The sequence below is a fragment of the Lycorma delicatula genome, chromosome 6, assembly GCF_047948215.1.
Source record: "Lycorma delicatula isolate Av1 chromosome 6, ASM4794821v1, whole genome shotgun sequence".
NCBI classification, from domain to species: Eukaryota; Metazoa; Arthropoda; class Insecta; order Hemiptera; family Fulgoridae; genus Lycorma; species Lycorma delicatula.
In genome coordinates, this window is record NC_134460.1 from 7,915,423 (window position 1) to 7,943,395 (window position 27,973).

General features: G+C 30.2%; 1 protein-coding gene across 1 annotated transcript; it reads right to left on the reverse strand.

Annotated features, from left to right (window-relative positions):
* Positions 1–759: 759 nt before the first annotated feature.
* Positions 760–27,606, reverse strand: LOC142326679 (tetratricopeptide repeat protein 37-like). The gene is made up of 8 exons (XM_075369295.1): positions 27,468–27,606; positions 21,245–21,558; positions 19,798–19,971; positions 16,473–16,624; positions 11,993–12,128; positions 9,384–9,568; positions 6,327–6,515; positions 760–793 (listed from the first exon to the last, which is right to left on the reverse strand). The coding sequence occupies exons 2-8, from the start codon at positions 21,518–21,520 to the stop codon at positions 775–777; spliced, it is 1,131 nt and encodes a 376-aa protein (XP_075225410.1). The 5' UTR covers positions 21,521–21,558; positions 27,468–27,606; the 3' UTR covers positions 760–774.
* Between the last annotated feature and the right edge of the window lie 367 nt (positions 27,607–27,973).

A 27,973-nucleotide genomic window follows, 5' to 3' on the forward strand; every position in this document is an offset into this window, starting at 1 on the left:
CATTCATGATGTGCTGAATTATCACAAAACATGTTCAAGATGGGTTTGAAGACAGTTGACTTAAACCCATAAAGACCCAGATTTAGTTGGGAGGTGTTGCCACATCCTCCTTACAGCCCAGACCTTGCCCTGTCTGATTTTCATTTGTTCGACCTGCTCAGACATTTTACACAACAGGAAGTTCGACGACAACGAACTGGTCAAAAAAGTGGTACATGAACGGTTCAAACAGCAAGATTAAGACTTCTACACTGCAGGAATCACAAAGGTCACAGAATGGTGGGAGGACAAATGTCTAAATGTTCCTGGAGACTATGTAGAAAAGTAGTGTTTCATTGTCACTGAATAAATTGTTTTTTCTCTACATCAACTTGTTTCATTAATTATTTAATGTCCCTCGTATTATGCTAACATTATTAGTATCCTGAATAAAATCAGTACCATATAAAAAAATAAGAGAAAAGAGATAAAAATGTAAAAAGAACAGCTAATATATTACCAGACAGATTACACACTAACAAAAAAACTATTAAAAACAATAATAAATACCAATAAATGTAATATTATTACCATTCAATTTTGTAATAACTCCAAGCAAATTCCAATTTTCCCAACCTTTTGGTTCAAGACTAATACTTTTTTTAGCCGCAAGAAATGCTGTTTGCATCAATTGTTTTTTATCTGTACTATCAAGACTTACTCTGGACTGTAAACAATAACTGGCTGCCAAATCATGCCATAAAAGGCTGCAATTGCCAATTTTTTCCAGCAACTTTAAAGCTTGTGTAAATACCTGTTAAATGATTTTAAATACAAATTTAGATAAAAATGTTCATTCAATACATATCTACTTTATTTAAACTTATCTCAATACAGTTAATAACCATGTTTTTTTTTTTTTATAATTGACATAATAGATTAATTTGTGAGATGTGAATAATACTTCTATTCATCTATTTACAACAAAGTTAACTGAATTACAATATGCTGCCATCTTAAGAGTAAGACAGGAAGGCATCAGCAGCAAATTGCCTTTATATGAAGTTTAAAAAATCTACCAGAATGCTGGGATCATTAAATTCCACACTTATTTAATCTTGGAAATGTACCAGTTGGGTAGACAGTGATTTATGGTCATCATTTAAAAATGTAGACCCCAAAAAGCTCAGCAACTAACATAGGTAATGCATTAACTAAGCTATTAACCTCTGCTCTACTTTGGCTGACAGAATAATGACATGGGCAGAGACTGAAAATGTACTTTTAGAAGAAAAAAATGGCTTTGAGGTAGAAAACATCTTTGTGTTATTCTCAACACTGAATATTATACCTTCTGAAGGGAACAACCTACATGATGTTTATAACTTTAAGAAAGCCTTCAACACCATTCACTGCTTGAAGCTATGATCAAAACTAAAAGAGTATAGAGCTGAGTGTGAAAATAGTTGCACTAATTACCAATTTATATGATAAGAAATTTTATCATGCTGAATGAGAATTCCTTGAAATCAGCAAAGATTGATTACAGAGGGAGTTGTACGGAGCATCTCTTTAAGCCCTCTTCTCTTCTCTCTGTTCATTAGTGATATATATGCTTCAGAGATTTGAGCACCATTTTGCTATGAACGACCTGAGACGACTGAGAAATATTCTGTATGTGGAAGGTATTTCTAATAGCTTAATATTAAGGCAGTATTTTTTTTGTATTAAAAAAAATATATATATATAACTGGGAACAAAACATATCAAATATGTAAATTAATCAAAAATAACAACCAAACAATTGTAAAAATGATAAAACACTGAAAATTTATATATTATATTATATATATATATATATATATATATATATATATATTTTTTTTTTTTTTTAATATAAACCATCTAATATAGAATATTGAAATAAGACATAGCTATCTTAATTTTACCAAGAAAATTCTTTCATGGGACCTCCTGAATCTAATATCATGAAATAATTTAGTTAAACTGCATAATAAAAATACTGAAATAATTAAAATTGCATATTAATTTATTATACCAGCGCTGCTATCTATTGTAGGTTTTCTATAAGACTGTCTCCCCAAACACTGTCTGATAGTTTATCAAATTTAAATTTTGTTTATATTTATATATATGTAATATTTTACTAATTTAATTTTGATATCTTTATTAATTTCTAATATTTCTAAATTTGGTTTAATAACAGAAATAGAATGTTTATTGCTTATTGGATGCTCTGCCATATTACAAGAGGTTATCTCTAAAGTAAAGATCGTTTCATTGTAAAAAAAATTTAATCTGAAAACTTTATAAATATTTTTATTTCTCTTAAACTACATATCTTATACTACTTATCTATATAATTGCCACGTGAATTAAGACATTTATCATAGCAATACACCAGCTTCAATATACCCTCGTCACATTCTTCTGCCACCAGTCCATTTAGCTAGTGATTTTTAAGTTCATAGTCACCCGTGAATTGCTTACTACTCAAAAATTATTTCAATTTCCCAAAAAATTGATAATCAGAATGAGCTAAGTCCAAACTACATGGTGGGTGATCATAAATTTCCCATCCAAATATTCTCAGTAAATCATACGTCAGATCAACAACATGTAGACATACATTATTGTGCAGTAGGATGATGCCGTCGGTCAGCCAACCACATCGCCAATTTTGAATGGCACGTCGTAACTTATGTAGAGTTTTGCAGTAGGCTTCTACATTTATAGTTGTTCCATGTGGCATGAAATCAATCAGCAGTATGCCAAACTTAACCCAAAAGACTCTGGCTTTACGTCTATATCAGTTTACGTCCATATGGCTGTGGCTTGACCTTTGTTGGTCTGGTTGGTGATTGAGGATGGCGCTATTCACTTGACTACTATTTTCTCTCTGGTGTGTAATACAAAATCCATATTTCATTGCTGGTAACGATTGAATTAAGGAAGTCATCGCTATGTATCGTCAAAAATTACAAAGCAAATCCCATTCCGATTTTTTTGTGACGTTCCATTAAGGCAGCAGCACCCAACATGCACACAAACCTTTCTGAAGCCTAAATATTCATGAACAATGTGACCAATAACAGCTCTTGAAATATCAGGAAAAAGAAGGGCCAGGTTGGAAATCGTTAAGCGACAATCTTTTCTAATTTCATCATCAATGCATTTCAACAAGCCCTCATTGATTATTGAGAGCCTCCTCAAATGTTCTTCATCATACACATTAATTCTGTTACTTCTAAACCTTTCACATCATTTTCGGATGTTTCTTTCATTCATTAAATTATCACTGTACAAATCCCAACCCCGTAGGGGGAAGACAACCACCTTGTGACATTACCAGTCACCACACCACTCCCTCTGTTCCGAGCCCTGAGGGGCTTTACTGGAGGTCGTCTTTAGACCTGCCTTCTAACTGATTACATCTCACATATCAACCAGGTGTCGGTCAGGATGCCACCAATGTTGTGCCTCGGCAGACATTTGCATCAGTAAAAATACATATCAAATTTCACCTTCGCTTAGGCCTCAAACGAACATCTTCACATCCAACCTAACATGATTCCCTCAAACTAACTAACCAAAACTAACTAGGTACGAATCCCAAACCTAGTCCAGATTTGACAGCACCATTAGCGACTGTGAATGCCTCAGAAAACAAACGAGTTTAAAGTTAAATCATTGCTACACTCATACCAATCAAAATTATGTCTTACGCAACATAAATTCAGCCCTACACCCAAATAAATCGACCAATTTAGGTCACCTAACAAGGGGAACGTCACCTCATTCTGATCCATACAGGAGCCACGAACAAACCTCGCACCCCCACCCAGTCCCACCATGGTATCTTGCGTGGCATTACAGTCATGATCATGACTGCCACCGGTCATTGTACACAGCAACCAACTGCCTATAAATTTCAGCCGGCTTAACAGTTTGATGATTTAAAAAATGTATGACTTCAAGTATTCCAGTCGGCAACAACATCGATTTTCCTACTCACTTTATAACATAATAAGTTACATGTAATCTAAGATACTACAATGCGACAACTTACAGACAACAATGCAGTGTGTACATTACTAGCACGGCCATGAACGACACAGGTTCACCAACCTTAAGGAGAGAAATTTCCTTGCGGTCTTTACTTTAGAGATATCCCTTGTAGATATTTACTTCTATCACGATCAAGAAATCTAGTTTTTAAGAACCAATTTGTTTCTTCTGTATAAGTACCATCACAATCATTACAATTAATTTTATAAAAATTGCAATAATTAATTCTATTAAAAAAATAATAAATTAGTTTTATATAATGGCAGACCGTCCAATAAACATTCTATTTCTGATATTAACACAAATTTAAAAATATTGGAAGTTAATAAAGATGATATAAAATTAAATTATCAGAAAAATATTACACATATAAATACAAACAAAACTGAAATTTGATAAACCTTCACACAATGTTTGAGGGAGACTGTCTAATTACAACTGATAAAAAATGAATTATTAAGACTTCACTGAATAAATGAGGTAGTAGTGCTACCAGATGCAGGTTTTATGGAAAACAGGGTGTGGTATAGTGATACCAGAAGGAGGATACATTCCTCTCAGTGGCACAACTGTTTTTAGCTTCAGTATAATGAATGATAAAAATATGTGGAAAATGGATTAATTTTTGTAAGAATGAGCACACACGCATGCATGCATGGGTGTGACCTTTTCTTAGGTACAACATTCAATTTTAGTGGCACGCATAATTAAGCTTTTTGAATTTGTTTTATCCAGAAAAGACAATTCACCACAATTCTTTTTCAATTTAATTTTATTTAACTTACTTCTTTTAAGTTTACAATTATATTAGAGTATAATATACTACACAAATTATGGCTTATCAAATACCACATTGCTTCTAAGAATTTTAAAATTATAGAAAAATGTCATCAAACAGAAGCAGGTGAGTTATATTTTATTTGATTTATTTATATAATCTGTTAATAAATTTTAAGAATTTCTAGTTTTATAATTGTCAAATGCGTAAATTCTCAAACACTGAATGATGAAATATTCATTCACAATGAATATATAATAAATAAAAAGAAATGCCTGACTTTAGGAATATTTTAGATTGCATATAAAAATATATAGATTGCAGTATTACTATAAAATAATAAAAAAAAAGAATATCTTTTTTTTATTATTTTATTTCAATTATCAAAACAATTTATAAAAAAATTGATTGTGGTTACCAACTATTCCAACAACTTAAATAATTAATTATTCAAATACTATAGATGAAAGGTAAAATTAAGAGTTAAAAAGATTTAAGTGGTAAAACTTCAACATAAAATCTGAGGCAAAAATTAATATGAAAATCAACCCAAGAAAATAATTAAACTTAACTAAAACCATAGACTGGTAACTTGAATCTAATAACACATATTTATACTATTTTTACAAGAAAAAATACATTATATTGTTATACTTAGATAGCAAAGGTGGTATAAAACAATTTTTTTAAATATTTCTTTATTGTGATTTACACATGAGCATTTTTAATGATAGTTTTGGCTACTTGTTGCAAACCCAACATTCATATTTATGACGCATGTATCCGTTTTATTTATGTATATTAATTCTCCGTCAAAATGTTTTTATGTGTTTTTATCATACATATTTATATGTTTTCATAATAGATCACATTTTCTTATCTTCAATTTTTTTAGCTGAGCCAATAAATTAGATACTTACTTTTAATAATTAACCATTTTTAAATGAACACATATTCACTAAATACATACAAATAAAACTTTCTTTTATTATTATATTTCTTTTTAAACTTCAAGCAACACATCTCGAAATACTATACATTTAAAAATTAAAAAGTAAACATAAATTACGAGCCATCAAATTAATTATGAGAGTGATGGATTTCTTAAGATGGTGACACTGTTAGAATAACGGCATCAATTTTTCTTCCACCTCACTGTTTCAGCATTAAGAAAATATATATAAGAAAACCATTTACACTTTCTGTCTTGGTGGTATCATTAATCTTGTTATTGAATATTTTAACAGAGCAAGGATGTTTAATAAAAAATTTTATACATATAAAGTTAAAAGTTATTCTACCTACCAAAAATATGTTGTGTATCCATTGAAGCATGTTATAATAAGTAACCACTGAAGAGATGTATGAACACCTACAGCACAGAATATGATATGACAGAGATATTACTTTCTATTTATTAATTAACTTAAGATAATAAATAGTTTACACTTATTAAAAAATTAATCAAATCATATCTTACGTAGAAGCAAATTTGTAACAAGAAAATTGTGACTTGATCGTTATCCTGTCACCAGTCTGATTCTGTTGTGGACTAAACCAACAAGGAATCAATAAAAATGCCCAAGTTGGAGGTAAATTACCAGCTAGTGTAAAAATATCCCCTAACAGTTTCCATAAACAAGAAACATCACTCCATTCTTTTAATGCACTGAAACATAATAAAAATCATTTAATAAAGTGTATAAAATACATAATGCGTACGGATATATAATCCAACTTGATCCACCTAAGTACAGAAATTATACCTTTTTTTTTTATATCTTACAATAGTGCTTTCGTAGCAACCCACATCTTCGGTTATAATTTGCTTTTTAAGTGTTTATATCAAACTACATATTATACTCAATACAATTAAATATAAAAAAATTCTTTAATAATATATTTTTATAAATTTAAGGAGATTTTAAAATTTTTAATTTATATATTTTTTAAAAAAGCTTTTAACTTGTGATTTTTAAAAGAATTTTTATATTTTAATTTATAAAAAAAAAATTATACATTACAAAACAGTTTTTTATACAAATCGTATTGAGTAGAATACGTAATTTGATATAAACTAAACACTTAAAAAGTAAATTATAACTGAAGATGTGGGTTGCCACGAAAGCACCATTGCAAGATATAAAAAAAATAAGGTAAATTTCTGTACTTAGGTGGATCAAGTTGGATTATATATTCAATATATAGAATATATATATTATATTATAATATGTTATTATATATTATTTAATTTATGTTATTATATAATTAATTATGTTATAATATATATTATATTCTATATATATATATATATATATATATATATATATAGAAATATAAAGAATATATATATAGAAGATGTGAATTGCCACAAAAACGCTATTGTAAGATATGAAAAAATAACATAAGTGTCATCTTATTTAATTTATAATTTCTGTATTTAGGTGAATCAAGTTGGATTATATATACAATATATATTAGTACACAGGGATGTAGTATTGAAAAGATTGACTTTATAAAAATTATCATGAATGCTAACCAGACAAAAATTATCATTTAAGTTTTACAAATTACATATTCAACTTCACAATATAATACATTCAATAAATTTTAATAAAGTTTGCCTTAAATTAAACATAATTCTTTAAATATGCTAGGATTAACATTAAGAATTCTCAATTTAAGAAATGTATAATAAAAACAAAATACTTTGCAGAAAGATTTAGGATGAAGCAGGGAATCATATTATAAATTAGTTATATAACACACACTTTCAATTGGTGCAAGTTTTGGGCATTTAATATTTGATTATGTATTTAATTTGATTAAAACTAATATTGAAATTCAAAAAAATAAACTTAATGAATCTAACTATAATAAAATTAGTAATTAGATAAAAAGAGGAAATAATAGTAATAATAATAATAATAATAATAAAAGAGGAAATAATAGTAATAATAATAATTACAATTGTATTTGCATGAATTATAATAGTAATAAGGTTTTGGTTATTACAGATTACAAGGGGAATTTGTAGCGAATGGTGGTTTTGAAGATTTACATTTCAAAGATGTACAGGTGGATTCAGGTTCATTTACTGATCCTTGTTTTGATTTGATAAATTTGACAAATGTCAAGCTTGATGATAAGGAACAGTTTATTGGGGCTAATGCATTTAAATTAAATTTGAATGATAGTGATAAGAATAATATTAATAAAAATATAGCAGTTGATTCTGAAATAAATATTAATAAAGTAAATCCTAATGACAAAGAACAATTATGTAATTAATATCATTAGTAGTAAAATTCATGAAATTAAATGTGAAAATTTAGCTCGCAAACCAATTTTTAATAATAAAAAAGTAATTTACTATTTGAAAAACAAACTAAATAAAAATAATTGTACTATTTTAAAATCAGATAAAACTAATACACTTATCATGAATATCGAAAAATATAAATAATCTGATGAAACAATAAATATTAGAAAATAATTTCAAAGAAATAAATGATCCCCTAATAAATTTTTAAAAATAACTAAGTTTAATAGCAAAATACCATAATATTTTTAATTATAACAATAACTTAAAATATCACTCCAGATTATACCCTTCTGAACAAATTGCACCAAAAATTAACTGGAACAAATTTCCAAAAATATATAAACCTGGTATCCCTATGCGACCTTTGATTAATTATACAACTGCTCCATATTATATATTTCCAAAATAACATATAAATTACTTAGGATAAAAATGAATTTAAATTATAATTATAATATAAATAATGAATTTGAATTTGTAAATAAGTTGAAAGACTTAACAATTGAAGAAATACTAGGATGGTTAGCTACGATATTAGTAATATGTATTCTAGCATACCCATAGACAAAACAGTTCACATAATAAAAAATAAATTAATATATAATCACAAAGACCCTTTGTTTGTTGATAACATTATTACTATAATTACAAATACGTGCCAACAAATCTACTTTAAATTTGCCGACAAATATTATATTCAGGAAACTAGCTTACCAATGGGTTTTCTTTTGTCAGCCATCATGTCTGAAATTTATTTACATGATTTTGAAAATAAAATTATTTATGGCATTATTCATACTTATGATATTCTATTATGGACTCGGTATGTCGGTGATATTTTTGTTGTTTAATACAAAAAAGACCATGAAATTTTTCTAGCAGATATTTATTTTTTAATTAATCCAAATTCTTGTTCTTATTAACTTATCAATGGTGAGGTCAGTTTAATTCTTATTTACTTTAAAAAAAAAACTTAAGCAAAGGAAAATAAGTAAGTTTATTTTTTCTAAATGAATATATAAATACCTTCTTATATATTATACCTTCTATATATATTATATATAGAAGGAATTATATATACAAGGTATATATTATACCTTCTTTTCCATCTAAAAAAGGGCAGTATTTTGTGAAAAAATGTTGCTTTAGAATCTGCCATGTTTATGAGAAGAGTAACCCCCCTTTTAAATTCAGAAAAATAAACAAAATTACCTGGTAACAGCATCTACAGCTTCCTGAAGGCTATCTCTCGTACGACCTAATAATCTCTTTGAGTGAAAAATTTTTGCTGATTGTAGACAAGCTTCAGCAAGACCTTTAAGGACAGGAACATCCTGAGGATATTCTTCAGAAAGTTTTCTGAACTCAGGTATGACATCCTCTGGTTCTTCAGTAATCTAAACATTAACCCCTTAAATTACCAATCTTTTTTCAGCTAAATTTTAAAATATTACCATATGTATAACACTAAAACCAATGTTTTTATAATAAATCAAATTTGATTCAAAGTTAACAGACAGTTTAATAACACATTTTCAATGATATTTGCAGTTTTGTTATAAATGACATTTTTGTTGTTGCACTGTTATAATTTTTCTGTTTCATTAATGATGGTTTTTTTTCAAAACACATATTTATGATACCACTAAAAAAATATATTTGTATTCTATTAATTGTAATTTTGTATTCAATTATGTTTCAGGATATTTAAATTTATTTCTTCAAACTTAGATATATAGTACTTCTAGCAGTCTAGCAGTAGAATGTTTTAGCAGGTTCATTTACAGATGCATTCTGTATTTTTTTTCTGGAAAAAATATCCCCAGAAGTAAAACCATGATTAAATTAAGAAAATGTTTCATTAATCCAATTTCTTACATCATCAACATCCCTGCCGAAGCAGCAGGCCTGGCCGGCCAGCCGAGGGAGCTGCTTGGTGCAGACGCTACCTTCCCAGCCCAACCACTGGGCTTCAATCGCTCTGGCCGTGGACTCACCAGCAGAAGCCAGCCCAGCATGGGATCGCTCCAGGAGAACCACCTCAGCTGCGCCGGCAGTAGATGACCAATGCCAACCCGACAGTACAGGGATCTGGGGGCCATCACTGCCACGTTATAGTGGGGACCCAACTGAACTGCCGCTAAGGATAACTCAATCTGATTTAAACGGACAAGCTGCAACTCCCTGAATACAGCCGAGTCAACATCACTGAAGACCAGCTTCTGCACCGAAGAGCTCTTCTCAGAGCTAATGCAAAATCGGCCCTTTTCAGAGCCACCAGTCCAGAAACCTCAAACAGTCCTTTTCAAGGCTACCACAAGGTTTCAAATGGCAACGTGCCGTTGAAGCCATACGGTGACAACAATAGCCCTTTTCTGGACTACCATAAGCTTTTAGATTTCCATGGGTCATAAAAGCCATTCGGGGACAACTACAACCCTTCTTGGGGCTACCATAAGGTTTTAAAGTGCCAAGTTCTGTCAAAGCCATACAGCGACAATGTCTACATAGAAAATAATTAGTAAAAATTAAAAATTAGCAAACATTCCACTCTCGATTGTAATTCTAAACAAACGAAAAATCAATCCTGAAATTCTAATTGAATTCAATGTTTCATAATTCTACTAACATACATCAGAATTTCATCTAAACCAAATCTTTATTAAATTGAAAGTTAATTTTATATTTGTGTAAAAACCTTTAAATTATATAGAAATGTTTACAAGGTATAATCAAATGTAAAATATACAATGAAAGAACTTGTTTTAATACTTTTAATGTATTTAACTCATTTAAAGATTTCATATGCATGATGGTAATTTCTGTCACAGACTGAGCAGGAAGATTAAGAAAAAATACTATACCATCACATTGAGTAATATTAAAAAAATAAACATTAAAAATGTTTATTTTTTTAAATATTAATTTCTGATAATGTCAGTCATTTTATTTTATTCTAGCTGTTATTCTGGTATGCATAATTAAATACTATGAAAGGTAAATAATTGATAAAAATTACTGCAAAGAGAAAAAATATGATGCGGACATGACATGACTTCCTTGTACGCTTATTAAATTACATATACACATTTTTTTTTATTGAATTATTATTTACTGTAAATTTTTTTTTACAATCAGAGGTTCATAATTATTAATAAATCAATATATTTCAATTAAAAAAAAAGTTGGAAAAAAAGGGATAAAGTCTGATTCAAACCAATGTGCCTTGTATGATCCAAATATTTCATTAATTAAAATTTTATTTGGCAATAACTCTGGAACCAATGAAAATAAGTACCGCTTATGATATATTGTTGAAAAACTCTCAATGAGGGTTTATTACTGCAGTTAAGAAGAAGTCTAAAATCTACATTTTTTTTTTGGATTTTGGGCTTTTTTGGACACTTTTGGTTCAATCAATTGCAATCAAAAGGGAGGTGCACAACTAGATGTTACAACAGTCCTACATCTGAAATTTTAAAATCCTGCAGGTAATCGTTTCTGAGTTATGCGAGATACATAAGTACAGATGTCATGTCAAAACTAGTCAAAATGGACATTTCTGTTGAAATCTGAAAACCGAAACTTTTCGTGATCGCAATGCTTCATTTACTTTGTACGCTAAGTAAAAAAGAAATTACAAATAGAAACAAAAAGATATATAATGTAATGTAAAATATAATATAAAACTTCAAACAATACTGTATGATAAATGCAAAGAATGAAAGGCATAATAGAAAATAACTTATTAGTATTAACATTTTTAATCCCTTGTATGTGAAATAAATATGAAATATATATTTTTTAATCAAATTACAAACCAGTTTAATTCGAGCTATTTGAAGTTGTGGATACAAGGATCCTGGTCTTAACTGAACAACCTTCTGATAAGATTTCTGTGCAGCAGTATAAGCTTTTCTAGCCAGGTATGCATCTCCTAAGACCTCCCAACAGTTACTAAAACAAAATAAATACTGTATGTATATAAACATAATACATTAACTAATAAATATTCGTTTTTAATGCATTAAGCAGAAAATACAACTGTATGAAATGAAGACATATTTATATTTTAGGATATTTTTACATCCAACAGATTCTTCAGCCATTATACTTGCTGGGCAGTCAGTGATCCTTCAAGAAGATCCACCCACAGGCTGTCACTGCCACCTGATTATAAAAAGAATATATATATATATATCAACTATCTGATCTACAAGAACTACTTTATGAACTTGGCTTATGTTGCTGGCATTCTGTCTTTATAGTTAGCACTTTTTTTAGGATGGAAGAATATTTTAGATGAAAAAATTAATTTTAAGAGGGTTGCACCTCATCCTCATCATCAATATGATGATAGAACTTATAAATAAGAGCCTAATGATAAATATATTTTGGTATATGCCAAGAAATTGGTTTGTCAAATTTTCCATCTCATAAAATTTAATCTAATAAGTCTCTGTATTGCAGAAAGAGATACTGACAGGCAGCATCAAGAAACAAGATATTAATTGCTGAATATTTACCTCAAATCACCGGTTCTTATTACTGAGTCTTTTGTCTTAATTTGTCATTTCATGAAACAAATTACCTGAACATACAAATAAAAGGTAAAAACTTACCTTTACAACTTGATTTTATATCATGCTGAAAACTGAATACATTTGTTCTTGTATGGTAAATTTCAAAACAGTTTTCTATATAATGGTATTTTGCATTTTTTACGCTGATAAATTGTTTCTTTTCTTAATCTTTGGCTGGAACACAGTTTACACCTCTTGGTAGGTTTAGCCTTATTAGTTGAGGAAACCTTTTCTATAAAATGGGCCCAAAATTTTCCATTCAGCCAAAGAGTAGATATCCCTGAAGTTGATGGTCGACCACTGGTGTGTCCCTATCTTTAGAGGTGAATTGAATTTAGGATCTGCTCACTTAAATTTCAATGAAAATCATTAAGTTTTATAGTTTTCCTGTTATATTTCTATAATAATAATGCTTGCATTATACAAGGTGACATCAAAAAGATAAAACAATAATTTTTTATACCCCTTTGCAAACCTCCTCATTACTGGGAGTGACACCAACCTTTATCTACCCCTCCTATATATATATTTGTTGTAATCAAACACTGCATTAGGTTTCAGGGTTTTTTAGGGTTGAGGTTTCTAATTTCTCGCTGGCTCACAACTTCTATAAAGTCGTATTGTCCATGAAAAGTAGAAAGCATAAAAAACAACTTGTATAAGATGTAAACACACAGCTGATCTAAAAGTAATGATAAAAATAAAACTATCGAAATAGAAATGATAGCAAATGACTGCAGTTGATATAAAACATCTAAACTTCTAAACTTCTCTATAAGATAAAAAACCCGAAACTATATCTTGCAGTAGAATGTACATGCTCAAATATAGTGATAGGCAGAGTCCATCTTTCATAATTACGCAATAAAAAAAACACGATGCACTGTGTTCATCTTTTGTGATGAATGGGTTAATGCACCCTTCCAACATTACTAAGTAATAAAAAATTGTTACAGAAAAATAAAAAACTAATTTTTATTATCTTTCTTGATCCGAAACTTGTTCTTTCCATTTTAATGAATGGTGCTTACAGTTACCCATTTACTTTCAACCCAACACAACTTTTGTTGTATTTTATATCCCAACAATTTTAACATGAATGAAATTTTATAGTAGCGATTTAAAATGTTAAAAGTTTCTATTTTCTAATATTTCCTGGCCTGCTTGGAAACATTTTTTACAATATTTATCCAAACGTTTTAGTCAAACAACTCCATTATTGTGTTTCGGTATTTTTTATAAAGTATGAGGTTATTTTATGTTTTTATATTACTTAATGTCAATCATAGTTATGACATTTGTCAAATAATTACCAGCATAATTAATAAATTAAACATGTTAAGTTTTAGTGAATAGTAGAAAAAATGAAATATTTTTAATACTAACAGAATCAGATATGACAGTAGAAAATTACCACATAGTTGACTGGAATAACAATCAAAATCAAACAATTTATATTTTTCTTAATCAACAACTGTATTGTTAATATTTCACACATTAAAATAGTAATGGAAAAATAAGGAGGTATTTTTTATTATCTCTGCAGAGTACTGTTGACATCATGTCTATGACGTTACTCGATAACCTGGCATTACATAAATAAATAATCAAGGGTTACCTGATTTAGTAGAGTCCGGTTACATTAAATATAAATGAAACTACAAATACTTATGATTCTGTCACTTTAAAGAATCTTAATGCATTCGCTAAAGTAGCCTAAGAAGAACAATGCTCATTTGACATTAAATGTCAATGAAACTGGCTCTACTATAAACATTTTCATTACAAATGTGTACAGCCAAAGGAAAAAAAATTACATCTGCACATTTTTTAAAATAGAAGCAAATCATATTTGACAAATACAATGTTCAAACATCACGTTATACTGTTGCAGGATGTTCGTATTTGTTATGTAGGTGCGTATTGTTGCCACATGCTGTGTTTACTATCGGCTAGCACAATATTACAATACTAGCAAGTAGATGTAGGGGGAGTTTGTAGTTCCCCTGCATGCCTGCACACAAGCTCCTTCTACCAAAATAGCAGACGACTGCACAATGACCCACCATGCGCCAGCAGCTTTATAAACAGCAGCATGGCAATACAAGAGCTTTCACTCTCAGACCACCACCAGAAAAGATTACCCCAACAACGTAGGGGAAGACACCCACCTTGTGGTGATTCCGGTCACCACACCATCCCCTTCGTTCCTAGCCCTGAAGGCCTTTACCGGAGGTCATCTTCAGACCCTCTAACTGATTATATCTCATAGTCACCAGCCAAGTCTCAGTCAGGATGCCACCAACGCAAATGCCTCGGCAGACATTTACATCAGTAAATGTCTTTACATCAGTAGCACTCTGTCTTTACTGTAAAGACAGAGATAGACGAGAACCATCTCAGCTATGCTGGCATCAGATGATCTGGGGGTAATCCCCAACCATACTGTAGTGGGGACACACGTCTGATTCCAATAGATGAGCCATAACTCCTTGACTACAATCCATGAACCAAGGTGACATTGTCAAAGATCAGCAGCCAAGGCAACATTGCCAGAGACCAGCAGTTGTACTCAACAGCCCTACTCAGGGCTACCTCATCCAACATCAAACAGCCCTTTTCAGGGCCACTATAAAATCTCAAACAGCCCTATTCAGGGTTACCACAAGGTTCTAAAATGACATATGTTGCCAGGGAAATATGGCGACTGTTTGTCGAATGTGATTAAGTAGTGTACTGGATCTGAATTGTGTCTATTTATGAAGTAAACAGCTAGTTTTCTTATAAGGGTAACTAAAAATCTTATGAAATAAGCTATTAAAAAACACTGTATTTATCAAATTTGGTCCAGTTTGTCATTTCCAAATTTATGGTTTTAAATAAATTTTCACATAGAACTATAAAGGGCAAAACATAGCTAATGGAAAAAATTTTCACCAGGTTTTAAGTTTGCGACAGACCTCAATGCAACTCCGTCCAACTAAAATAAAGGAATTTTATATTCATCTACATATATACAGAAGGAATATCTTCCTGCAGTCAAGCCTGCACAATCCAAAGGGGTTGATTTACAACCACTTTTCAGGAACTGATAGTCACTGCAGCAGGGATGCAGTAAAGTTCCAAACACAGGAATATTCAGTGAATCAATCTTTATAGCACAATGCCTTTGCTAACACAAACTTAATAAGGTCCAGGTTAAGATAAAAGCTGCATTCCTTAAAAGCCAGAGTCTAAAATGACCTGGAATATTTTAAGGAATAGAGAATCCTGAAAAATGAACTTGAGAAATAAGGATAAATGCCAAAGCCAAAGCAAAGTTTAATAAATTATTTTCTACAGATAACGAATATTAAACAACAGTGAATACAGTTGCACTGCATGCTGCTGGCATTTATTACTGACTAATGAATATAACAATTGTTGATGCTGCATAATATTTGTATTGAAAAATAAATATATTACGTCTATCAGCCATACATGATAGTCACTTATTTACTTATGAAACATTTTCTGATATTAATAAACATCATTCACCACATAACTGTATTTTTTAATAAAGAAATATCAAATTTTCATGACCTAACAGAATGTATGCATTTCAACAGAAAAACTAAGTACTGACAAATTAATAATTCAGCAAATTCTGTTATAACATAATAGTTTTAAAAAAACATAGTTATCTCTTATCTATAAAACTAAAAGAACATAAACATACGAGTCTTCCACATCAATACGAATAGCAGCTAGAAGGGATTTCACAGCAGCACCAACATCTTGAAGTTCAAAATGTTGAATACTTAATTGTAACCACGCCCATTTGCTTTGTGTTGTTTTTGTAACAGCAGTTAATAATTCAATATTTAAAGCCTGCAAAGAAAATAAAATAAAAAACATCAATAAATCCATTAATATGAGAGGTGGATCAAAAAATAAGTTACATCCTTACTGTGTTCTTGAACTGAAAAGGATATATTAATGTCTTACAGTGGCAGCACTGGTTGTGCTGTTGTCTTTAAGCTCCCCCAGCAGCAATTCTGTACTCAGTACATGCGTAGTGTCATTGTCAAATATAGGATGTCCTTTAGGGGTTTTGTCCAGATTAGAAGGGCATTCAGCAGTCCGATTTTTGTAGGCAAAAAATTACAATTGTGAAATTCATCGCCAAGTTTTTGAGGTATATGGTGGGACTGCAATGTCACATCCCATGATCACAAAATGGTGCCAAATGTTCAGAAACGGAAAAACAAATGTGAATGACAGACTGCGTGCTGGCGTCCTTCAACAGCAAACACAACGGGTAACACGGAACATGTGAATGAAATGATCTTGAGTGACTGGCATATTAAAATTAGAGAAATTGCAAGTGAACTTAACATCAGTTTGGTAGTTTGATTGTGATTATTCACGATCAGCTTGGTTACCGTAAGAAACCAAGCACGGTGGGTGCACGATGGGTGCCAAATCTGTTGACTGACAACCACAAACATAAACATTTTGCATCTGCTCTTTCTTTTTCTTCAACGTTATTCCAGGACTGGTCCACAGTTTTTGAAACAAATCATCACAGGGGATGACAGCTGGGTGCTTCATTACAGTCCTGAGACTAAACGAGCATCACATGAACGGAGATACTAAGATTTGCTCAAAAGGTTATGCTGACATCTTTTTCAATTCCGAGGGAGTTATTTACAGTGAATTTATGCCCCGAGGAACAATAATCAATGCTGAATCTTAACGTGAAGACTTTAAAAAAATTGCGTAAAGCCATTAAAGATCGAAGACCTGGAAGACTGAGCAATGGTATCGTTTTTCTTTGCGACAACACTACTCCTCATTCAGCTCATGTGACAAAGGAGTTACTGCAAAAATTCAAGTGGGAAGTGTAGTCTCATCCGCCTTACAGCCCTGACCTAGCACCCTGTGACTACCACCTGTTTGGTCCTCTCAAGCGAGACCTGGGAGGGGAGCGCTTCGCTAATGATGAACTGAAGGAAGCGGTAGTTAAATGGTTGAAGGAAATTGGACGAAATTTTTATGAGAGTGAAACTGAAAAACTTGTCACAGGGTATGAAAAGTGTTCAGAAAAACTTTGTGATTATGTCGAAAAATAGATGAAAATGTGTAGTTTTTTGTTCAATAAAAAAAAAATTGTCTTATAAATATGTGTTTGTTTCATAGAAGGGGTGTAACTTGCTTTCTGATCGTCTCTTTTAATTAAAAAAAAAAAAAAATATAAAATATTGACTTATAAGTCAATAAAATAATAGAACCATCATAACTTTCAGAAATCATTCTTTTCAGAAATATCATTTTAAGAATACAGCAAATAATATTTATGACCATTAAAACCTAAATAAGTAACATAATACGTAATTAAAAGTAAAATCATTATATAAGTAATTAATATAATTGATTTGGATAAATAATCTTATTCTACATTAAAAAAATAGCATTATCCAATATCATAATAATTATTATTTTACAATAGAGAATTTACAGAGTTAAAATCATTATTTTATACAAAAACTTTTTTGTATTAAATTAATTCACTTACATAGGTAAAAAAAAATTATATCTATGATAAAATTCACAAATAATATATTATCAGAATATTCAGAATAAAAAATAATAAGTTATCTTTTTTAAATCATTCATTGACTTATTTCAACTCGCATGCAATATAGAAAGAGCTCCTTGACAGAGCAAAAAGTTAGTGTATTAATGCTCAAAATCTGAACATTATAATAATTTATAATGAATTTGAAAGGATTCTTATTTAATATATATATATATATATATATAAATACTATTAAATAAACCACCTGGTGTAGAATAACATTTATTATTGTTGTTTAATAAATAACAGCAATAATAATATATTTATTATGCAATAACAGAATTATTTCAATCGTGACTAAGGATGCGGGATCCCATGAAAGTATCTTAATATTCTATACTAGGTGGTTTGTTTAATATAATTTAACAGCACAGAGGAATAATATTAATTTTGAAAAGATTAATTTCAGTAATACACATATATATATAAATAAATAACTTGATCCACCAAGTACAGAATAAGATTAAATTAGATAGGATGACAATTACCTTACACAAGAGTACTTTCACAATTTTCTCGCATCTTAAGTTGATCCAAACTTATGATTGTTCACGTAAAATTACATACCATAAATACACAATATTAACAAAATAAAATCTTGATAAATACAATAACACAAAATTTGTTAAAATTTTGGATATAAACTTTAAAATCAATTCAAATCAAAATGGAATTAAAATTTTTATTCCTTTTATATTTAAGATTTAAAATCAAAATCAAAAGTTAAAATTAAAGTTAAAAATTCCATATATAAAAATATGTTGTCAAATAATAAAAATATTAATTAAAAGTTAAAATTATAAATATGTTAAATAAGAAGGAGTGTGTATGTGTGTGGTTTGGCTAGCCAATATTATGTTACTGTCTGGATAGTAATATAATATACAATGGACATGTAATGTTCAGATTCAAAACACTAGTGTTTTTTACGTCAAACAATCGATAAAAACAACACTTTAACAAAGTATGATGTACATTTTAATAACCACAATCTCTTAGTAATGTGTGAAGTCAGTTGTTACAAATATACTTTCATCACTTCTACAACAAAATTACACATCACAAAACAATATACATAATAATCAATAATACTAAAAAAATTTGTGATTGGAATAAGCAACTAACTGTGTTAAAATATTTTTGTAATTATTACATTTGAAAAAATAGATATTACAATAAAAAGATATCTCAATCGCATTATAAATTATTGAAAAAAGGAAATGAGCAACAGTTTCAGTTTTTACAAGTAACAGTAGGAAAACATGAGTTCATATGTTGTTATAAACATAAGCAGAAAGGTGTCTTAATTTGATGTCAAAAAGTTAGATCACTCTTACATTTTCTTTTCATGAGCATTCTTTTAACAATTTAAAATAATAATTTTCAAGCACACAAGACATAAATATTAATTTAAAATACTTACTGTCTCTCCCTGAATCCTGTATATATCACTAAGAGCCATTGCCACTTCAGAAGACCGTTTATTAAGATACAAAGCTTTTTTGTAACAACATCTAGCTTTTACTAAATCATGAGTAACATAATAATTACCCAGTTCTAAGTAAACTTTATACCAGTAAGGTGCTAATTTTCCAGCCTATAAAAGTAGAACAAACCATAAACATATTAAATATCTACTAGTTAAAAAAACATCCTAAGTAATCAAATAAATATACCAGCACAGTGGCTGGCTGTCATCAGACCAAAATCCACATTTCATTTACAAAATATTTAATTTGATAAGGAAAATTTTCGACCGACTAAGAAATTGCAAATGACATCGACATTAATGATAGTTCTGTAGAACTAATTACATGATTTTAATGAATGATTTGAGCATGCGCAGCGGTTATGAAATTTAAGCCAAAACTGTTTTCATTTGAATAGAAGAAAGAAAGAAAGTCACCATCATCCTCAACACCAATGCAAACAAAACAAATGAAGAGCTAAGTGAAAGTAATGCTGACCAGTTATATTTTTTATTTTTATTATATTTTTTATGAAGTTGTGGATATGAATACCCACCATAAGGCCAAATTTCCAACAAACATACTACCTAGAGGTTCTGCATCATGATAATTACAGCCCTTTCTTCATATGTAATCCAGGATTTCTTGGTCAAGTATGGAACTCCTAAGATCACCAGACCCCTTACTTATTAGACATGGAATTTTGTGATCTCTGGTTGTTCTCCAACCCGAAAATGGGGCTAAAGGAGTTCCAATTTGACAGCAGTGAAGACAGCATTATGCTGTTGCATTGACCTATTATGAATGCTGTCACATTATGTTTCACTGTTGCAAATAATCTAATTAAAATGTTAATATAGATAACTTTCTAAAAAATTTTCTAGAAATATTTCTTACGGATGAGTTTATCACTCTTTTGAATAATCAGATATTTCAGTTGTTAAAAGTGATATCACCTAGTATCTTTTGGTTACATACACTTCTGCTCTCCAAACATTTATATAGAAACATGATAATGTTCATCTCTTGCAAATTACAAACTAATGAAATTTCAACTGATAAATTGGATAAATTTCTGCAATCTAATTCATGGCAAACAACATAACTGATACACAACAAAGAATGGATATTGAAATGACAATGGTGTATCACAAAGTTATTTCATCTTTCGCATACAATAACCTGAGTACAGTAATGGAGACAAATAGTGTAATATACAATTTACTCTTGGATAAATTATAAATCCACATTCAAAAAATTGGATCCTCTTCAAAACACTCGTTATAATAATACACTAAACTAAATCAAGGTTTGCACACTATATAAAACAATAAATTTCAATAAACAAAATGGAAAAAGTATATTTATCTTTAATATAAACATGAATAAACAATAAAGTACCTTAAATAATGCATTAATGCATTGTTGAATCTCATCTTCTTCTAAACAACGCATACCTAGATGATACCAAGCATCTGGTGAGTCAGGATGTTTAACAGTAATACCAAAAAGTATATCAAGAGGTGGCATAGCCTTATCGGCTAGCTCAGCTAATTGAACTCGAAGTAATATAGCAGTAACCTCATTATCACTACTGGTATACATAGTTTCCAGTTTTGCTAACAAGTTTTTGCTATATCCCACTTTTCTAAATGTATATGAGCTCTGCACATACATTCCAAAGCCATTGCATTATTTCTGTCTTCTATTAACAACTGTAACGTTTAAAATCATAACAATAAATTAGAATTATAAACTTGCCAACAATTTCTACCCAATAGTAAAATTAAAGTTACAATCAAAAAGTAATTGTGTTGCTCCCTGTTAATATTTCAGAACTTGATAAATAAATAGAGTAATTTGTTTACGTTTAATAAAAATCTTCATTAAATTTTTGTACGCCATAAAATACAAATTAATATCTTTCAGTTCTGGAAAATGTAATTTTGTTCAACAATATATTTACTATGATAGCTTAAGATGAGATATCAGTCTGCAACTCACCACACAGGAGAAGACACCTTCTATGTGATGGTTTCGGTCACCTCACCACCCCCTCTGTACTTTGCCCTTATGGGCTTTACCAGAGTTCATCTTCAGTACCTTGGCAATGACATCTTTCAGTCTAGCCTCATCATAGCCCTGTAGGGGAAGACATCCAACTTGTGATGTTTCCGGTCGCCACACCACCTCTCTGTTCCTAGCCCCGAGGGGCTTTACCAGAGGTCCCTCTAACTGATTACATCTCACAGTCATCAACCAGGCCTCAGTTGGGATGCCACCGATGTAAATGCCTCCGCAGACATTTACATTAGTAAAACACAAATCAAATTTTGCCTTCACGTAGGCCTCAAACAGACATCACGGTCAACCTAACATGATTTCCTCAAACTAACTAACTGAGACCGCAGAAGCGCGGACCCTGTGCCTAGTCTAAATTTGACAACACTGGTCGGCCTAGCCTTGTGACTGATGAACTGACGATGAAAATCAACGATAAAATTCATGAAAATTGCCATATTATGGAACATCGCTCTTTAACGTCAAACAATACTCTGCAAGCATTATTTCACTCCACTGTCACTGGTACCTGTTTGCCATGACTGAGATTTGATGGTGAAGATATTATCAAAGCTCATCACTGATGCCATCGAGATTGTCCAGAAAGAAATCCAGGTGTGAATCCAAAAAATGAATTTTTATTATAACCCATACATGTTTTAATTTTGTTAATTTACTAATAAATACACCCATAATGTCACAGTAGTTGGGGGATTTATGATTTTATAAAATTTTTTTTACAACTAAATGACATCCATGCTGACTTTTCAATTTACCTTATCAGTTCTTCCTTTTCTTTTTCCTTTCAAAAATGTATTACTTGATTTTAACTTTTTCTTTCAAATAATGAAACCCAGAACATTTTTCCCCATTGCCTTAAATAAGGTTTTGAAAAGCCCAAACTTTACATGTAGTTGAGGTATAAGAATTATTTCTTAAGTTAACTAGTGGGGAATGTACAAACAACATTGTTCTGTCCAGGCATAAGTGCTTCACCTTTCGCCCATTTCTTTCTGATAAAATGATTTGTTTTGTCCCTGGTGTCCCAATCACAAAAAAAGCAAAAAAATTTAGTAGCAGAGATGGAAACCCATTAAATGCAACTTTTAAATTACAACATCTAGTCTAATGGTAATTGTTTACTGATTTATTTCTAACAGGATTATCATACTGTCATACTTTTTTTTCAAGTTAGTCGCATAAGATATTGGATCAGAAGAAAGTTTGTTGCCACTGTATTAAAGGACATCCTTTAAACTAGTTTTCAAACAATCAATGAACAGTTTCCATTCTCCAGCTATGTTCATGATGAAGTGCATCTATATCAACCCTAATATTGTTAAAATACACTAAATTATTTTCTTCAGAATATAAATCTTCCTGACAATTATGAAAGAAACAAACTTCAGTGTCAGTATGGAGAAGATTTCAGCTTTTCAGCCTAGATCACAAAAGCTCTGCTTGTTTCTCCTGAAAAAAGTTATTTAATTCAGTTTGAGTTATCAGATAAGATTTTTCGACTCTGTTTCAAAAGTAGGATTATCATACTCCTCATAACAAACTTTAGTGGCTACCTTGTATTCCAATTCATCTTCTAAAGTTACATGTATTGGAGGAGGATATGATAATGGCCTTGGAGACAGTACCAACCATAAGCCTTTTACCAGATGGCAAATTCTGGTACTGCACTGTGTTTGGAATTATTACTTATTTCTTTTATCTTTGTAATACAGAAATCTGACAAATGATCTTGTGTTCTGACACCACACATTCATCAATATGGCAAAACTCATGTGACAATTGCGCCTTGCAAAGTCTATCAGACATTTCACACAGATCAAACAGCAGGTGTAAGGGACCCAGTTCCTATCCTGAACCCCAAATTTAAAGCCAAAGTATAGTTCATAACATTTTTTTAACAAGTGGAGTCAAATTTCATCATTGTTTTTTAAAGTCAAATTCCCCACATACGATAACAGAAGCTATCCGGATCATTTACTTCCTTGGCATATTTATTCACTAACACAACACACTTGACACAGTAACTATAAATCACACAACTAAATGAAACCACAGGACATGCCTTCATAGTGAATTTTTAACATCACACTACATATTAAAGTACAATGCTGGTGTGTTAACTGTATAACTCAACAGACTCCTCAGCAATAACATATCAGAACCTGCAGTAAATTAATCATCATGCATTCATGCGTACAAAGCTATTGTCTTCATAATGACATGTTTATACCCCACCCACTGTTAGAAACCATTCATAGCAAAATCATCTTTGCAAAATCTGTGTTTCTGTGGATGTTGTTTACATATTTAAAAGTTATCTGTTGATTTTAGTAAGGCATGGTAGTTACATGATTTAAGACATCATCCAAATTTCAATATATTGCAATTTTAATGCTACAATTACATGTATGCAATTTTAACTAAATTAAAATTGTACTATTTACTTATGAAAGAGATTTAAAAATAAACAACTATGTTTACGCTCTGTTCTTATAATTTGGAACAAATCAACAGTAACTTAAAAAGTTTCTACACTACATATAGAAATAAAAGATATTGTCAAAGCTGCATACATACAACTCATTATATTTAATGCTGTCATCAATTATGACAAAAAAATACATGAATTTAACTTAAACTCTTATGTAATGTTTAGTGCATATATCCTCCTTTGCCAATAAAGTTTTTTGTGTTATGTAGTTAAAGTAAGAACACAAATTTAATTTTTTGTGAGAATATTTTCACGTCTATAACCAAGAAAACCAAAGTTTGGTGTAGTTCATGTACAATGCATAAAACTGTATATTGTATTGACTCATGTAAAACACACACCTTTTTTCTTAAAAAGGAACATGAAATTTATGGGTGCATGTGACAAGCTGGATTTCCAAATGAGGGTCCAATATTTGTATTTACTACTGTACTACGTATTGTAATATAATACACAATATATGGTAGTAACCAAAACAAATTGTAGCATATATTCTAATTACTTTTGATTTCACATCATTAATGCTGAGTCACATCTGTTATGTAGACTATATAATAATTGCCTGTTTATAAACAAACTTTTGTCATAAGCATTTTGTTTATCTCTGCATTTTCAGTTATTATAACATATGTTATTATTAATCATCTTGTAATTTTATATAAAACACAAGTCATTTCAGATAAACTTGTAACAGTATTCATTTTGTTTTAGTTGAATGAAGGAAGATTATATATTCAGTTATACTAAATTTTTTCAATTAGTAAACTTTAAGCAAACTAGTAAAAATGAATTTTATAAAAAATTTTAAATTATTTACAGTAGGCGAAAAATTAGTTATTCGCTTAGCTGAGGATGTCTGTAATTGTGCAGCAGGCTGTAACTATGATATTCCAGAATCATGTATAAGAAATCGGAGAAAGAAAAAGAGAAGCAGTATCTTTTTACAGTACTACTTTAGTATTATCTGACTGAATTTGGAACTTCCCTCAAGTAGAAGAGCAGTAGTTTTCTTACATTCAAGATATATGCGAGCAAGGATTTGCTGTTTCAATAGATGACCCGATTAAAAGCCGCACAAATTGTGAGGAAACTTCAAATACTGAATTTTAAAGCAAGTCTAGGATAGTTAAATTGTTTTATGTATAGGTATGAACTATAAATAACAAAACATACATCTGCATGTCAATGTTTGTCAAATACCTTTCAGGAAAAATTATTGACCTTTTAGAGTTATTTAATTCAGCTATGACAAGAAAATAGCTTTCTAATGGGAGAGATAGCAAATGCCAATCAAACATCAGTTTACTTCCACACGGCAGCAGATTCAACAATTAACTCTGTCAGTGATAACACTGTTTGCAGTTTTACTTTGTAAAACAGTACTAGTGGTTATGTAAAACAGCAATGTACAATCATGTTGATGATACTTGTAGTTGGCAAAAATTTCTATCATTTATTGCAATTAAAGAAAAAACTTTCCAAAGAGTGTAAAATGACTTGTTGCTATGTCACTGACAGGTGCCAAGAAAAAGGATGGATGGCGAAAGCACTTGTTTTAAAGTGGGTAAAATGTGTGGGTGCAGGAACCTGGTGCTCTTTTAAAATTACCGTCTTGTTTCAAAAGAAAACTTGAACTATTGTTGGAGAAGTTTTTACTGTTTCAGTGAGTATTTTTTATTATGTAATATAACGACATAAAATTTAAACAAATCAATTTTAAACAAATTTCTAATTTTAATCAAATCATATTTTTATTTAAATACGCACTATTTTTTTTACTACTGCTTCTTAAGTATTCTGTAAACATAATTCTGTCTACAAAAATAAATAATTAAATTTATGTTAGATACTGATCATGCTCCTCCGTTGATGTAAGGTCCTGGAGTTTTGCCAGGTCACTGCAAAACCTCATTGCAGTGGATAGAAAAAGGTAGAACCTTACATAAGCAGGTCCTACCTAACAAAAAATGTAGACGACTATTCTCTGGTCAAATGGATGAGAATGTACAATAACCTAATAATAGTACAACTAAGTAAAAATATGCATTGTAATAAAAAACAGACCTCTCCAAATGATTGTAACATAAAATCATTCAAAACAACATGGCCTGTATCCCTCCATAATCAATGTAATGAGAAAAATCAAAAACTGCAGATTTGCAGTAGAAAAAGCAGAAAGAATTTATATTTCCTGTAGATCTACAGGCTTAATAGCAAAAGTGTTAATTTTAAGACTACCTATTTCAAGAAAGCATTCAAAATAAACAAATGCAGATACAAATGTTATGTATGTACCAAAGGACCTTTATTTTTACTTACATCAGATGGTATAAAAAGCTTATACCAGCTTTTTAATTATAAAAAGCTATCAAGTTACAAGACTTAACCAAAAAAAAATCATAAATTTAACTCCTAGATTATTTTAAAATAAACTGAAGAAAAACTTTCATCTGACTGAGAAAAAAACTAAGAAAAAATACTTATAACCAAACCCTCCCCCCCCCCCATGATCAGACTGCACTGCAATAAAACATAGACCTCTCCAAGTACTATATTGTAATATATAAAATCATTCAAAATAACCTGCCCTGCATCTCTCCATAATTAATGCAATGAGAAATATCAAAGACTACAGAAATGGAGTAGAAAAAGTGGGAAGGATTCATATTCATGCTTTCCTGCAGATCTGCAGGCTTAGCAGCAAAAGTGGTAATTTAAAGACTACCTATTTCAAGAAAGTGTTAATAAAAAGATATCCATAAACATCAGTATTTAAAACAAAACAAGAGTAAAACCTACAAAACAAGTTTATTTATAAATTAATTAACAACAGATCTTTTACATCTATCTATTTCATCTTCTACCCTTTGTTCTAAAGCATTTGATTATTAATAAATTTAAGAAACAAGGCCAAATCTTAGGGAGTGCAAAAATGTGGTAAAACGCTCTAGCTTCAAGTAAAAAGTTTGAAATCATCTAAGATAAAATTTAACTATTTTTATATATGGTATATGTAGCAACCAAAATAAAATCTTAATTAATACTACATACTTGTTTACAGATGTCAATACTCTGATTCCATTTTTTTTCATCTCTTGAATGCACTTGAGCTTCAGCTAATAGCGTGTCAATAATACTCTTAAATTTTGGATCTGGATTATACTTCTTAGCATTTAGCACATATTTCAGCATCATAATAACAAAGTCATTTTAGATGAGCTTTGCTAAGCATACACTGAGCATGCCAAGAACTGCTGTCTTTAGTAATACCTGTTAATGTACAAAGAATAAATCAATATAAATCTATTTTTTGGTGAAAAACGGTCTTGTCAACAACATTCAAAATTTTTAAGTTATCGTGTACAAGAAATCTTTTTCATTTCATTTAATGCTTAAAGCTACAGGATAGAATAAAAAAAACAACTGTGTCGAAGATACAATTCCTATGCAGATTCTTGACAATACTACTGTCGATAGACTTATATTTTTATAGTTTTAACTTTTTTAATTTGAGACATATCAAATAAGCCTTTTGAATCTCCTGAATTTTTCTTTAG